The sequence below is a fragment of the Schistocerca cancellata genome, chromosome 6 (assembly GCF_023864275.1).
Source record: "Schistocerca cancellata isolate TAMUIC-IGC-003103 chromosome 6, iqSchCanc2.1, whole genome shotgun sequence".
In the NCBI taxonomy this organism is placed as follows: domain Eukaryota; kingdom Metazoa; phylum Arthropoda; class Insecta; order Orthoptera; family Acrididae; genus Schistocerca; species Schistocerca cancellata.
Genome location: NC_064631.1, coordinates 434,251,050 through 434,264,510, shown reverse-complemented (window position 1 = coordinate 434,264,510; position 13,461 = coordinate 434,251,050). Strand labels below are relative to the sequence as shown.

Sequence of the window (13,461 nt, the reverse complement as noted above, 5' to 3'; positions counted from 1 at the left end):
CTCAACACGTGGGGCGTGAGGTCTCCACAGTACATCGATGTTGTCGCCAGTGGTCGGCGGAAGGTGCACGTGCCCGTCGACCTGGGACCGGACCACAGGGACGCACGGATGCACGCCAAGACCGTAGGATCCTACGCAGTGCCGTAGGGGACCGCACCGCCACTTCCCAGCAAATTAGGGACACTGTTGCTCCTGGGGTATCGGCGAGGACCATTCGCAACCGTCTCCATGAAGCTGGGCTACGGTCCCGCACACCGTTAGGCCGTCTTCCGCTCACGCCTCAACATCGTGCAGCCCGCCTCCAGTGGTGTCGCGACAGGCGTGAATGGAGGGACGAATGGAGACATGTCGTCTTCAGCGATGAGAGTCGCTTCTGCCTTGGTGCCAATGATGGTCGTATGCGTGTTTGGCGCCGTGCAGGTGAGCGCCACAATCAGGACTGCATACGGCCGAGGCACACAGGGCCAACACCCGGCATCATGGTGTGGGGAGCGATCTCCTACACTGGCTGTACACCACTGGTGAGCGTCGAGGGGACACTGAATAGTGCACGGTACATCCAAACCGTCATCGAACCCATCGTTCTACCATTCCTAGACCGGCAAGGGAACTTGCTGATCCAACAGGACAATGCACGTCCGCATGTATCCCGTGCCACCCAACGTGCTCTAGAAGGTGTAAGTCAACTACCCTGGCCAGCAAGATCTCCGGATCTGTCCCCCATTGAGCATGTTTGGGACTGGATGAAGCGTCGTCTCACGCGGTCTGCACGTCCAGCACGAACGCTGGCCCAATTGAGGCGCCAGGTGGAAATGGCATGGCAAGCCGTTCCACAGGACTACATCTAGCATCTCTACGATCGTCTCCATGGGAGAATAGCAGCCTGCATTGCTGCGAAAGGTGGATATACACTGTACTAGTGCCGACATTGTGCATGCTCTGTTGCCTGTGTCTATATGCCTGTGGTTCTGTCAGTGTGATCATGTGATGTATCTGACCCCAGGAATGTGTCAATAAAGTTTCCCCTTCCTGGGACAATGAATTCACGGTGTTCTTATTTCAATTTCCAGGAGTGTATATGGAGAATATATATATGGAAGAAGCCTGGAGATACTGACAGGTTTCAGATAGATTATATAATGGTAAGACAGAGATTTAGGAACCAGGTTTTAAATTGTAAGACATTTCCTGGGGCAGATGTGGATTCTGACCACAATCTATTGGTTATGAACTGCAGATTGAAACTGAAGAAACTGCAAAAAGGTGGGAATTTAAGGAGATGGGACCTGGATAAATTGAAAGAACCAGAGGTTGTAGAGAGTTTCAGGGAGAGCATAAGGGAACAATTGACAGGAATGGGGGAAAGAAATACAGTAGAAGAAGAATGGGTAGCTCTGAGGGATGAAGTGGTGAAGGCAGCAGACGATCAGGTAGGTATAAAGACGAGGGCTAATAGAAATCCTTCGGTAACAGAAGAAATATTGAATTTAATTGATGAAAGGAGAAAATATTAAAATGTAGTAAATGAAGCAGGCAAAAAGGAATACAAACGTCTCAAAAATGAAATTGACAGGAAGTGCAAAATGGCTAAGCAGGGATGGCTAGAGGACAAATGTAAGGATGTAGAGGCTTGTCTCACTAGGGGTAAGATAGATACTGCCTACAGGAAAATTAAAGAGACCTTTGGAGAGAAGAGAACCACTTGTATGAATATCAAGAGCTCAGATGGCAACCCAATTCTAAGCAAAGAAGGGAAAGCAGGAAGGTGGAAGGAGTATATAGAGGGTTTATACAAGGGCGATGTACTTGAGGACAATATTATGGAAATGGAAGAGGATGTAGATGAAGACGAAATGAGGGATAAGATACTGCGTGAAAAGTTTTACAGAGCACTGAAAGACCTGAGTCAAAACAAGGCCCCGGGAGTAGGCAACATTCCATTAGAACTACTGATGGCCTCGGGAGAGCCAGTCATGACAAAAGTCTACCATCTGGTGAGCAAGATGTATGAGACAGGCGAAATACCCTCAGACTTCAAGAAGAATATAATAATTCGAATCCCAAAGAAAGCAGGTGTTGACAGATGTGAAAATTACCGAACTATCAGTTTAATAAGTCACAGCTGCAAAATACTAACGCGAATTCTTTACAGACGAATGGAAAAACTGGTAGAAGCCGACCTCGGGGAAGATCAGTTTGGATTCTGTAGAAATGTTGGAACACGTGAGGCAATACTGACCTTACGACTTATCTTGGAAGAAAGATTAAGAAAAGGCAAACCTACGTTTCTAGCATTTGTAGACTTAGAGAAAGCTTTTGACAATGTTGACTGGAATACTCTCTTTCAAATTCTGAAGGTGGCAGGGGTAAAATACAGGGAGCGAAAGGCTATTTACAATTTGTACAGAAACCAGATGGCAGTTATAAGAGTCGAGGGGGATGAAAGGGAAGCAGTGGTTGGGAAAGGAGTGAGACAGGGTTGTAGCCTCTCCCCGATGTTATTTAATCTGTATATTGAGCAAGCAGTAAAGGAAACAAAAGAAAAATTCGGAGTAGGTATTAAAATTCATGGAGAAGAAGTAAAAACCTTGAGGTTCGTCGGTGACATTGTAATTCTGTCAGAGACAGCAAAGGACTTGGAAGAGCAGTTGAACGGAATGGACAGTGTCTTGAAAGGAGGATATAAGATGAACATCAACAAAAGCAAAACGAGGATAATGGAATGTAGTCAAATTAAGTTGGGTGATGCTGAGGGAATTAGATTAGGAAATGAGACACTTAAAGTAGTAAAGGAGTTTTGCTATTTAGGGAGTAAAATAACCGATGATGGTCGAAGTAGAGAGGATATAAAATGCAGACTGGCAATGGCAAGGAATGCGTTTCTCAAGAAGAGAAATTTGTTAACTTCGAATATAGATTTAGGTGTCAGGAAGTCGTTTCTGAAAGTATTTGTATGGAGTGTAGCCATGTATGAAAGTGAGACATGGACGATAACTAGTTTGGACAAGAAGAGAATAGAAGCTTTCGAAATGTGGTGCTACAGAAGAATGCTGAAGATAAGGTGGGTAGATCACGTAACTAATGAGGAGGTATTGAATAGGATTGGGGAGAAGAGAAGTTTGTGGCACAACTTGACTAGAAGAAGGGATCGGTTGGTAGGACATATTCTGAGGCATCGAGGGATCACAAATTTAGCATTGGAGGGCAGCGTGGAGGGTAAAAATCGTAGAGGGAGACCAAGAGATGAATACACTAAGCAGATTCAGAAGGATGTAGGTTGCAGTAGGTACTGGGAGATGAAGAAGCTTGCACAGGATAGAGTAGCATGGAGAGCTGCATCAAACCAGTCTCAGGACTGAAGACCACAACAACAACAACAATAAATATATATATACACATACTTTGACACAATGTAACACTGTAATAATAGAAACAAATTGAAAATTAATGCAAACACAAACAAATTGTAGGAAAAAAAGAAGTGCTTCTGCAAAGATTCTATTAACTTGAACTTTCATAAGAGCGACTACTAGTAACTTCATTTCATTATCTGTCATGCATATCATAAATGTAAGTACTGCAATGTCACTGCACAGGACATGATTATGCTTGGTGGTGGTGGTGGTGGTGGTGGTGGTGGAGCAGGGGGCAATAAAAACAATTTTTGTTACATAAATTATGATGTAGTGAAATGCATAAGGAGCTATATATTGGCAGGAGTCAAAGAGAAACCATACTGAGGGAAAAGCTAATACCTGGCATTTCCACACATCTCACGCCAGTCACCTCACATTGGTCCCTCTCTAAATATAAATTGTAGTAACCTTCGTCAACATCTGTTTACCCATGGTCTTCTCCCCATTTATTTTATCCTGCGTCATCCCCACCCTGAAGGGCACCTAATGTTGCCAAGCCCCTGTCTACCATCGAAACTTCTGTCCCTCATATCTCCATATGCAACACACCACCAACTCTTTGTTGGATGAGCTCTCCATGACTTACTTCTGTCACCTTCTACTGATGGTGTGCGCTGCTCCCAAACCATCACTCTTCTCTCACTATGACTACCTTTTGCTTTGCCTCTTCCATGTTCATCTTGTCCGCTCCTCCCAAATCATGCCCAATCCCAGTCAAGCCATAGAACTGGGAATGAAATGTAAAACAGTCTGTCAACAGCAATATTATTAGAGACAGAACACAAGCTACAATAGGAAGAGGGCAGAGAAGGAAACCACCTGTTTCCTTTTCAAAGTAACAATTCCCAACATTCACCTTAATCAATTTAGGGTAATCTGAATCATGACAGCTAAATTGAAAATGGCCCTCTCAATGTGGGACTGCTCTCACACCTCACCTGGTCTCAAAACACTGGGGCTATAGCACTTCATGCTCTGAAAAACAGTGCAAGTTCTAAGCTAGACCAACAGCTGTCAGTTCTTGTTTATGTGCTTATACCACAGGCAGATAAAGATACAGTGGTCTTCCCAATCTTTCAGTTGAATTCTAAGGTAATGAAAAGTACTTGGAAGAGAAGCTTCAGAAGAACGTCAAGAGGTATCTTATACATTGGATTGTCAGACGGTTTGTCACCTAAAATGGGGAATTTTCATTATGGTTAAAAGACACTCTTGTTTATTTGGCATAACCAAGTGGCCATGTCCAGCTAAGTTAGAGGTGCATGGAATATTATGTGAATGCTCCAAACTTCTGTACTGTAAATGAATGAAGCTTAAAATTCATTAATCTGTAAACTCATCAAAATTGTCAACAGTTGCCTAATATTTTACTGCATCTATGGCAAATACATTTGTGCACAAAAAGCAGAAATACATTGATGACTAATTCTCTTCTTCATGTATTACCATATCTGAACAGAGTCAAATTATTGACTAGTTAACTAATTTAGAGGCAACAAATGTCACTGTTTGTCTAAAATAGGAACAGTGTTGACTTAGGCATTGGCTGGAAATGTTATGTAGCTAGACTCACAGTCTCACATGAAGAAGCTGTTAGTTGTGGCAGGTTATTGTCTGTGTGGAGGCCAACCATATATGGGCACGTGAGAAGTTGTCAATGGGCATTGGGTAACCATATATGGACTCAAGATGGCACATGGCATGGCAAGAAGGGCAGGTCTGATGTGAGGGTTATACGGAAACAGTGGGCCACCTGTGACTGAAGTCAAGTCCTCAGCAATTAGATAGTAGCAGTCATCCCGAAAGGGACCCCAGCCTAGACTTTGAGAGTCATTCTGGGAACTCAGGTGAAGTAATCAGTATTCCATGTAGGCCGTGCCCAGGGGTAGACACTTAGAACTTTGCTCTGGCTCTGCTTGTGTTTAACACATAGCTGTGTACCTTCCTCCGTGGAAACTTTGCTGTTTGTACTAATAGGAATGCAATAAGAATACTCTAAATGAGTTGGTCGACAATTTCATAACAGCATTTCAACTCAAATCGAGATCAGGATGATTCTTTGTTAAAATTCATAAAAACTAAAATACCTGGCTCAGTACATAAAATTGTTAGTCTGAGACCTAAGTGCCAGTTGGCGAGATGTGTGTGCCATACTAGTAGAAAATTAGGCAATGCAGCACTGCTTTAGAGAGGCTATCAGACACACAGTGCAAGAGACGAAATTATAAGATACCCTTGAATTCATTTGGAATTTAAGCAGAACAGTATTCATCGAAGTGATTTACAATGACAGGATTTTGACCTTAGTGTGTACGTACTAGAGATGGGCAAAACTGTTCTTTTCAGAGATTGGATCAGAACTGTTCACTCCCTGAAATGAATTAGCTCTTTTTCATGACTCACCACTCATTTACAATAGAAAATAAATGGAAGGCACATTGCCCTTTAAACTTGGTTTATTCCAGTACTATACCTGTATTTTGATCTTATTTGATCCTATTTTGAAGTAACACAGATAATGAGTAAGAATTTTGTATTGTTTATTGAAATTTCCACGATATGACAAAGTTTTTGATTATTGATTTATTTTGCACTATCGTGGTTTTTTGGGTGATCAGAAAATGTTGTAACTTGAGATTTACATTAACAATATATTTGGCTATAATGTATTAAAATTTCATTAACCTCATACAAATACATCGCAAGCCATATATTTTTAAAGTGAACGTTTCCTTTCGAAGACGCCTAAAATCGCAAAATCCGTACCAGAATAAGAAAAAAATATATAAATTTGACTGTAAAACGAAAGTGCTGCATATAGCCTTACGCAGAATAAAACAAGGAAAATATTGGTGTATCACATTTTGCGATACGTTTATCGGTTCACGCGTAATTAAAGCGTAAATTCGAGTGTCCATAATAAAAATCCTATAGTAAGAGGAGTCATCAGGAACCTAATCTAAACCATAATAAAAATCCTATAGTAAGAGGAGTCATCAGGAACCTAATCTAATCTGTTTAAACAAATAAAAATAAAATAAAAACAATTGATGTATACATAACATAATAATGTAATATACATAGCGGTATTACTACGAAGAACATTATCCAGTGGGGACGAACTCCGATGCAGAGGCGCTGAGTCGAGCAGGTCGAGCCGCGAGCTGTATTACTGCGTGAGCTGAGACCGCAGAGACCAGAGTGACACCTGAGTCGCTTTGCTCGACGCTCTGGCTAGAGTCGAGACGGTGGGGTGAGCGTTGAGCGGGCGAGTTCCGAGGATGGGGGGGAGCGGTGAACTCACCCGCTCCGAGACAAATCGTCCGTTCCCTTGCGAGCAGGTTTTTGCAAGTAGTTCCTATGTTATCCGCTAGGTGGCTCTCTGTCCTGTTGCTCGCATCAACTGCCCAGAGGGCAGGACGTGCGACTGAAACGATCGCCGACAGAGTGCGATGCGAAGTTAAGCTGCGCCAGACACTGCACAGTGCACACGGCAGACGACACACAGAGACGGCACGGCATATGTGAAACACAAAATCAATGGGGCACTGCACAATGCAGGCAGCCAAGGTAGAAGCAGGGCAGAGGCCGGCGCTGGCTGTGTTGTGTGGCGTGCACTGTGCTCTGACCAGCAGAGGCGCTGCTGATATGCTCCGTGTCTCTCTCTCTCTCTCTCTCTCTCTCTCTCTCTCTCTCTCTCTCTGCCGTGGGAAACGTTTGGAGCTACCGTTCTTTTTTTCTGAATCACTGATTGTTCACTCCTTTGAAAGATTGAACTCTATGAATTAGTTCAAGAGCGGATCCCCCATCTCTAGTACGTACAGTGAACAATTAATATTAGCAGAGGCTTTAGAGGTTGCTCCCATGGAGGAGAGTACAATAGCCTTGGCCAGAGAATAGGGAACACTTTAAGTGGTAGTGCAGCACTGTGAAACAAAAAGAAAGCGACAAAGTCTTTTGTATGTGGTAATACAGGTCATGTAATGCAAGGCTGCCATACCAACAAGAATCAGAAAGGAAGGGCCAGTCGTATCAGGAAACAGAGGAGAGAGTACAAAAGTGCCAGTGACAAAGGCCAAGTTTTACCGCTCATGTTCCATGGAAATTGCAAGGAACTAGATGGTTGAAGCCTGTAACATGTTTTAAATGCAAGCAAACTGGTCATTACTTGAGAGACTGTATGGACCTGTGCTTGCCATGCACAGAGGAAGAGTCAAATGCAGAAGAAGAGTAAAGCATACGGAATGAAGAAAGAGTTTATAGAATTGAGATGCCAGGAAGGCACAGAAAATCAATTGAGATTTCTTGTGGATAGTGGGGCACAGATAATCCTAGTTCAACGTAGCTCGAAAGATAGTGCACGGTACAATCTGGCTGAAGGTATTAGGATTCAGGGAATTGTTAATGTGGTGACAAAGATAGAAGTAACTACAACCCTCAGTTTGCAAACAAGAAGCAGAATGCAACTGAGACACTGCTCCATGAGGAAGATGTGGATCTTCTTGATGATGGGATGATGTGCAGAGCCTCCTTTAGAGAAAATGGATTTGTAGCCACCACCACACTGCCTGCGGATCCTCAAGGAACAAATCTAAATGAAGACAGAGCGAGAGTGAGAGCTACACATAGTGCATGTATAAGAAAAAGGAGGCTCTTTCAGAACAGGCTCAGACATGGAGCAAAAGGTGCACAGTAAAATGAAGACAGAGAAAGGGGAGTCAGCTGTACCAATAGCATGTACAGGAAAGAGAAGTCTCTTTTGAGAAAGGCTCTAATGCAGAGTGAAACACACATAAAGGCAAAGGTCAGGTGGGATGGAACCAACTGCCAACCTATAGTAGAAGTAGACAGTCAATATTAACACAGAAAATCTAGAGAGAGATGTGCAATCTGAAACAATGTTAATAGTTGGGCCTGGAGAGGAACGAGTGTGCCGGATAAGAATAGAGACCTATGGAATGAAAGAGGTTATCATTATGAAAAAGGAGGTCACCAACGGTGTGTATCTACCTGAGGCACTGGTGAAAGCGCAATCAGGGGAATGCGTAATGAGAGTGTTAAACAATACAGGTGAGGGTGTGTCAAAAGAATTCCCATGAGTGGTAGCAGAAGCAATACTGTAGTGGGAATGATCCAGAATGAGTCACATCACTGAAGAAAAGCCACTGTTGAAAGTGTGAATAATTACTCTAAAAGAGAATATTTGTGTGAGTCATCTGGACATGGAAAAGGAAGCCACCATAACAAAGCTGTGCACAATGTATACCGACATTGCCCAAGTACCAGGAGGCAAGTTGTCTTACACAGATAGCATCGGGCATGAAATCTGGCTAGCTGCTACAGAATGTAGATGGTATGGTAACATGTTTGTGACCCTAAAGTGTGCCATTTGGGCTGTATTCTATTGGACCAATGTTTGAAGCCAGACCCACAGAAGATCAAAGTGATAAAGGAATATCCACAGAGGCAACTGAAGAAACTCTTAGGTAGTGTGGCATACTGTATGCATTTAATAAACAACTTCTGCAAAATCACACATCCACTACACTAATTATTAAAGAAGGAAGAATGCTACATATGTGGTGTCAAGCAAGAAAACAATTTTCAGGATTTAAAAGAGAAACTGCTCAGTCCACTGATGCTGCAGTATCTGGACTTTGAAAAGGACTTCAGAATCACTATGGATGTAAGTCAGAATTTTGTTGGGGCTACCTTTAAGTCAAAGAAAAAACAAAAGTAATTAACTTGTCACTTATGCCTCAAGGACATGAAATAAAGTGAAAACATTGAGCAGGAGATGTTAGCCAGTTGTTGAGCTGTCAAATACTTTAGACCGTGCATGTCTGGCAGAACTGATCATAAACCCCTAACATGGATAGGTAGCAGATCAGATCTGCATCCAGATTAATAAGTTCAGATTAAAGCTGCAGAAATATGATTACTATACACTGCACAAAAGTCCAAACCATATTAAGTCACCAAGGCACTTTCACGAATGAAAGAGGTCAGGGCAGCTGGCACACAACTAGAAGTCGATGGTAGCCTGGGTCAGAAGGCAGCAGAAAAGGAAGCCCTTGCACGAGTCAAGAATCACTCAGGCAGGCAATGACAGCATGGCTGTTGCAAACTAGTATCACAGTTCTCCAGAGGGAGGATAACAAGGCATAAGGAGAACCTATGGATGAATAAAAAAAGTACTGAATATGGAGTGGTATGAAGGAGGATATAGAAGAGTATACCCAGAAATGCGAGAGCTGTCAGAAGAATAAATTCACTAGGAAACACACAAATATGTCTTTAGAGATGACAAAGACTCCCAAACACATTTTCAAGAGGTGACACTGATTTGGTATGTCCTTTGAAGACAGACCAAGGTAACAAGTATATCCTCACATTTCAGGATGAACTGACTAAGTTTATACTAGCTGAACAGCAAGATACTGACATTGTAGCACCAGTGTTAGCTGAGAAAGTTATACTGAAGTACAGAAACTGACAGTGACATGGGAAGCAATTTCATGAGAAACCGTAGAATGCAAAATGCTGTGGATTGAGAAGATGCAGACTATTAGTTACTATCCTTATACAAATGGAGAATCAGAGAACTCGAATCAGACTTTAACAGAGATGTTGCAACATTATGTAAACAGATCGCAGACAGACTGAGACAGTTGGCCAGGTTGTGGTATAATTTTGACAATTATGTGGCAGAGCTAATTCAAGAGAACAAAATGTGCAATGTACGATAAAGAACAAGGAATATTATGATAAGACACAGAATAAAAAACAATTCTGCTGTGGCAATAAGGTTCTGTTGTTTGATGATAGTGTGAACGATGAGGGAGATCATGTAAATTAGATGCACAATAGCTAGATCTTACTGTACTTTACTCCTTGGCACTACAGTGCTTATAGGGCCTTTGGCTTCCCGGACAGTCTCCACCCACTCTTCTCTGCTGGCTGCCTCCGCTCTCCATCTTATAACTCCCATCCTTTTCAAGTCCTCCTCCACATTGTCTGCCCCTTATATGATGTCCACCAGGATTTCCTTTGGAAACTTTCTTGACTGTGCTGTTCTCCACCATTCTTTCTACATGTCCCAACCAACGTAGTCTATTACTCTTTATTTCTGTCATGATATCTGGTTTGTTGTACAACTCTCTGATCTCCATATTACTTCTGATTCTCCAAAAACCCCTATCATTCACTGGCCCATAGATTTTCCTAAGTATCGTCCTTTCCCATCTCAGCAACAACCCCTCATCATTTTGTGTCATAGTCCAGGTCTCTGAATCATACATCACTACACATCTAACTACTATATGATACACAATCGGCTTCAGATTCCTACTAAGACTCCTTGCTTTAAACACTTTAACCAGTACAACATAGCACCTATTACCAGCTGCAATCCTTGCATGTATTTCTTCTCTCACATCATTATTCTCAGTTACCAGTGACCCAAGATATTTAAAGCAGTGTTCATATTCTTTTCTGTTCAAAGTCATGCTTCTTTATCCTTCACTATATCTTTTCCTAGATATTAATCTAGTCACAATAATACCAGTGAAGGGACCTAACATCTGTCTGGGCTCTGAGAGCAGATATTGAGGACAGAACTTGAATTTATTACTCCATACACAGCTTCTGTGAAGGACTTGATCACTGCAAAGTAATTAAAGCAGTTCTCAGAACATATCTGGTGGTCTACAGTGTGCTTTTTCTTTATGCAATTACCACCTCACTAAAGGTTTTTCAGTTGCTGAACTACAATGGAGAAGTAGTTTGTAAGGCAATGCACTTGAAAGAGCCTGGAGGTGGGTAGACAGTCAGGTTCACTTCTTTTTCCAGTCATTTTCAAGTGACAATACCATTCATCTGAGCTGTTCTTCTATGTGGAATGGAGAGTTCACATTCTCATAACTGGCCTAATACTATCAAACCACATGTGCCCTCACAGAGCTCCAGTCAGGCACACAGTTTTAATCCGTCATGAAGTTTCAAATCACCACACTCCTGTGCAGAGTGAAAATTCATTCTTGAAAAATACAGCTACCTTAAAAACAATAACCTCACCTCGAAGCCATTCGTAGACGGATCTTTTTGCACCGCTTCTTGAGTGCTTTCTGACGTTCCTTATCAAGTGCAATTCGAGGATCTATCTTGTCAGCTGGCGCATCAACAATGTGTGTTATGCTGAATGAGAGCAGTTCCTCTCTTGAAAGTGCTGTAACATCTTGCTTCTGTTGCAACGCTTCCTGGTGTTGTCGTCCACGGAGATGGCTCAGTAAGTATACTTCTGAACCAATCTGGAAGCAAATAAAAATATATGAAATATTTCCTACCACCAATGAGAATTAGTATATCAATTACATGCTCCTGTGCACCTATATGCTGCCAGCTAGACTGACAGTGCCAGTACTATTTTGCAGCGGGTGGGCTGATTGTGGAGGGAGTAGTGTTGGGGTGGGTGGGTAGAGAGAGGTGGGAGATAAGGAGAGGTAAGTGGCTCAGAGGGAGGCCAGTTTGCCAGTTAGGCATACAGAAGGCAGTGGTGACAGGTATAGTTGTAGCGGCCGATGATTGTGGGGACATGAATTAGGAAGGGGTGACAGGACAGTGGAAGGGGAAACTGTTCAGTGTGGGGACAGTTGGTTTCCTGAGAGTGAAGCCAAGATGATTATGAAGAGCAGAGAATGTGTTGTAAGGATAACTCCCATCTGTGTAGTTCAGAGAAGCTGGCGGTGCAGGGAAAAGTGCAGATAGTTTGGGTTGTGAAGCAGCCACTGAAACTGAGCATGTTATTCTCAGCAGCATGCTGTGGCACTGGGTGGTCTACTCTGTCCTTGACAATAGTTTGGTGGGGTCATTCATTCTGGTGGGCAGCTGGTTGGTATTCATATCAACATAAAAGACTTTGCAGTGTTTGCAGCAGAGTTCGTGTATGGCATGTTAGATTTCACAGGTGGCTCAGCCTCTAATGAAGTAGGATAAGCCTGTGACAGGACTGGAGTAAGAGGTCCTGGGATAGGTGGAGTGGGAAAGTCTTGCACCTTGGTCTGCCATGGGAATATAATCCCTGTGGCAAGAGGTTGGGAGTGGGTGTGGCATATGTATAGACCAGGATGTTGCATAGGCTGGCTGAGTGACAGAACACCACTTTAGGAGGAGTGGGAAGGATCTTGGGTAGGATGTTCCTAATTTCAGGATAGGGTGAGAGATAATCAAAGCCCTGGTGAGGGTTGCTCCTTTGTAGCTTATTTTTGGTGTGGAGGGAGTACTGGGGCTGTGTGAGAATATGGCATGGGACATCTGTTTGTGATCTAGGTTTGGAGGGTATTGCCTGAGTATGTAGGCCTTTGTGAGGCCTTCATTGTACTGGGCAAAGGAGTTCTTGTTACTGCAGACAGGTTGTGCATGGGTGGCTAGGCTGTATGGAAGGGATTTTTTTGGTGTGGAAGGGATGGCAGCTGTCAAAATGCAGGCAATGTTGGTGATTGGTAGGTTTAATGTGGACAGAGGTGTGGACGGAGCCATCGGTGAGGTGGAAGTCACTGTCCAGGAAGGTGGTACATTGGGCAGAGTAGGAGTGGGTGAAGTGAATGGAAGAAAAGATGCTGAGGTTCTAAAGGAATACAGACAGGGTGTCTTGGCCCTGAGCCCAGACCAAGAATATATTATCGGACTAGGGGCTGACTGGGGGGGGGGGGGGGGTTGAGAGTTTTGGGGGGCTAGGGATGTTTATGTTTCCTCTAGATGGTCCATAACACTTTGGCATAGGAGGGTGCCATGCAGGTGCCCATGGGCATGTCGTGGATTTGTTTGTAAACATTCCCTGCAAGAAAAAAGTAGCTATGGATCGGGATATAATCAGTAAGGTGTATAAGGAATGAGCTGGAGGGTTTGAAACCTGAACGACTTTGGGAGAGGTAACGTTAGATAGTGCCAAGGCCATGGGAGACAATGGATGCTGATGTATAGGGAGGTGGAATCAACTGTGATGAGTAGGGAGGTGGAATCAACTTTGATGAGTAGGGATCTGGGA

The 13,461-nt window shown here is 43.2% G+C and overlaps 1 protein-coding gene across 5 annotated transcripts in view; it reads right to left on the bottom strand.

Annotated features, from left to right (window-relative positions):
- Positions 1 to 13,461, bottom strand: part of LOC126088119 (S phase cyclin A-associated protein in the endoplasmic reticulum) — a 581,441-nt gene that overhangs the window by 410,253 nt on the left and 157,727 nt on the right. For all 5 annotated transcript variants that reach the window (XM_049906219.1, XM_049906218.1, XM_049906220.1 and 2 more), the window contains one exon: positions 11,493 to 11,725. In XM_049906219.1, coding sequence (XP_049762176.1) covers positions 11,493 to 11,725 — 233 coding nt within the window. The remainder of the gene's footprint in view (positions 1 to 11,492; positions 11,726 to 13,461) is intronic.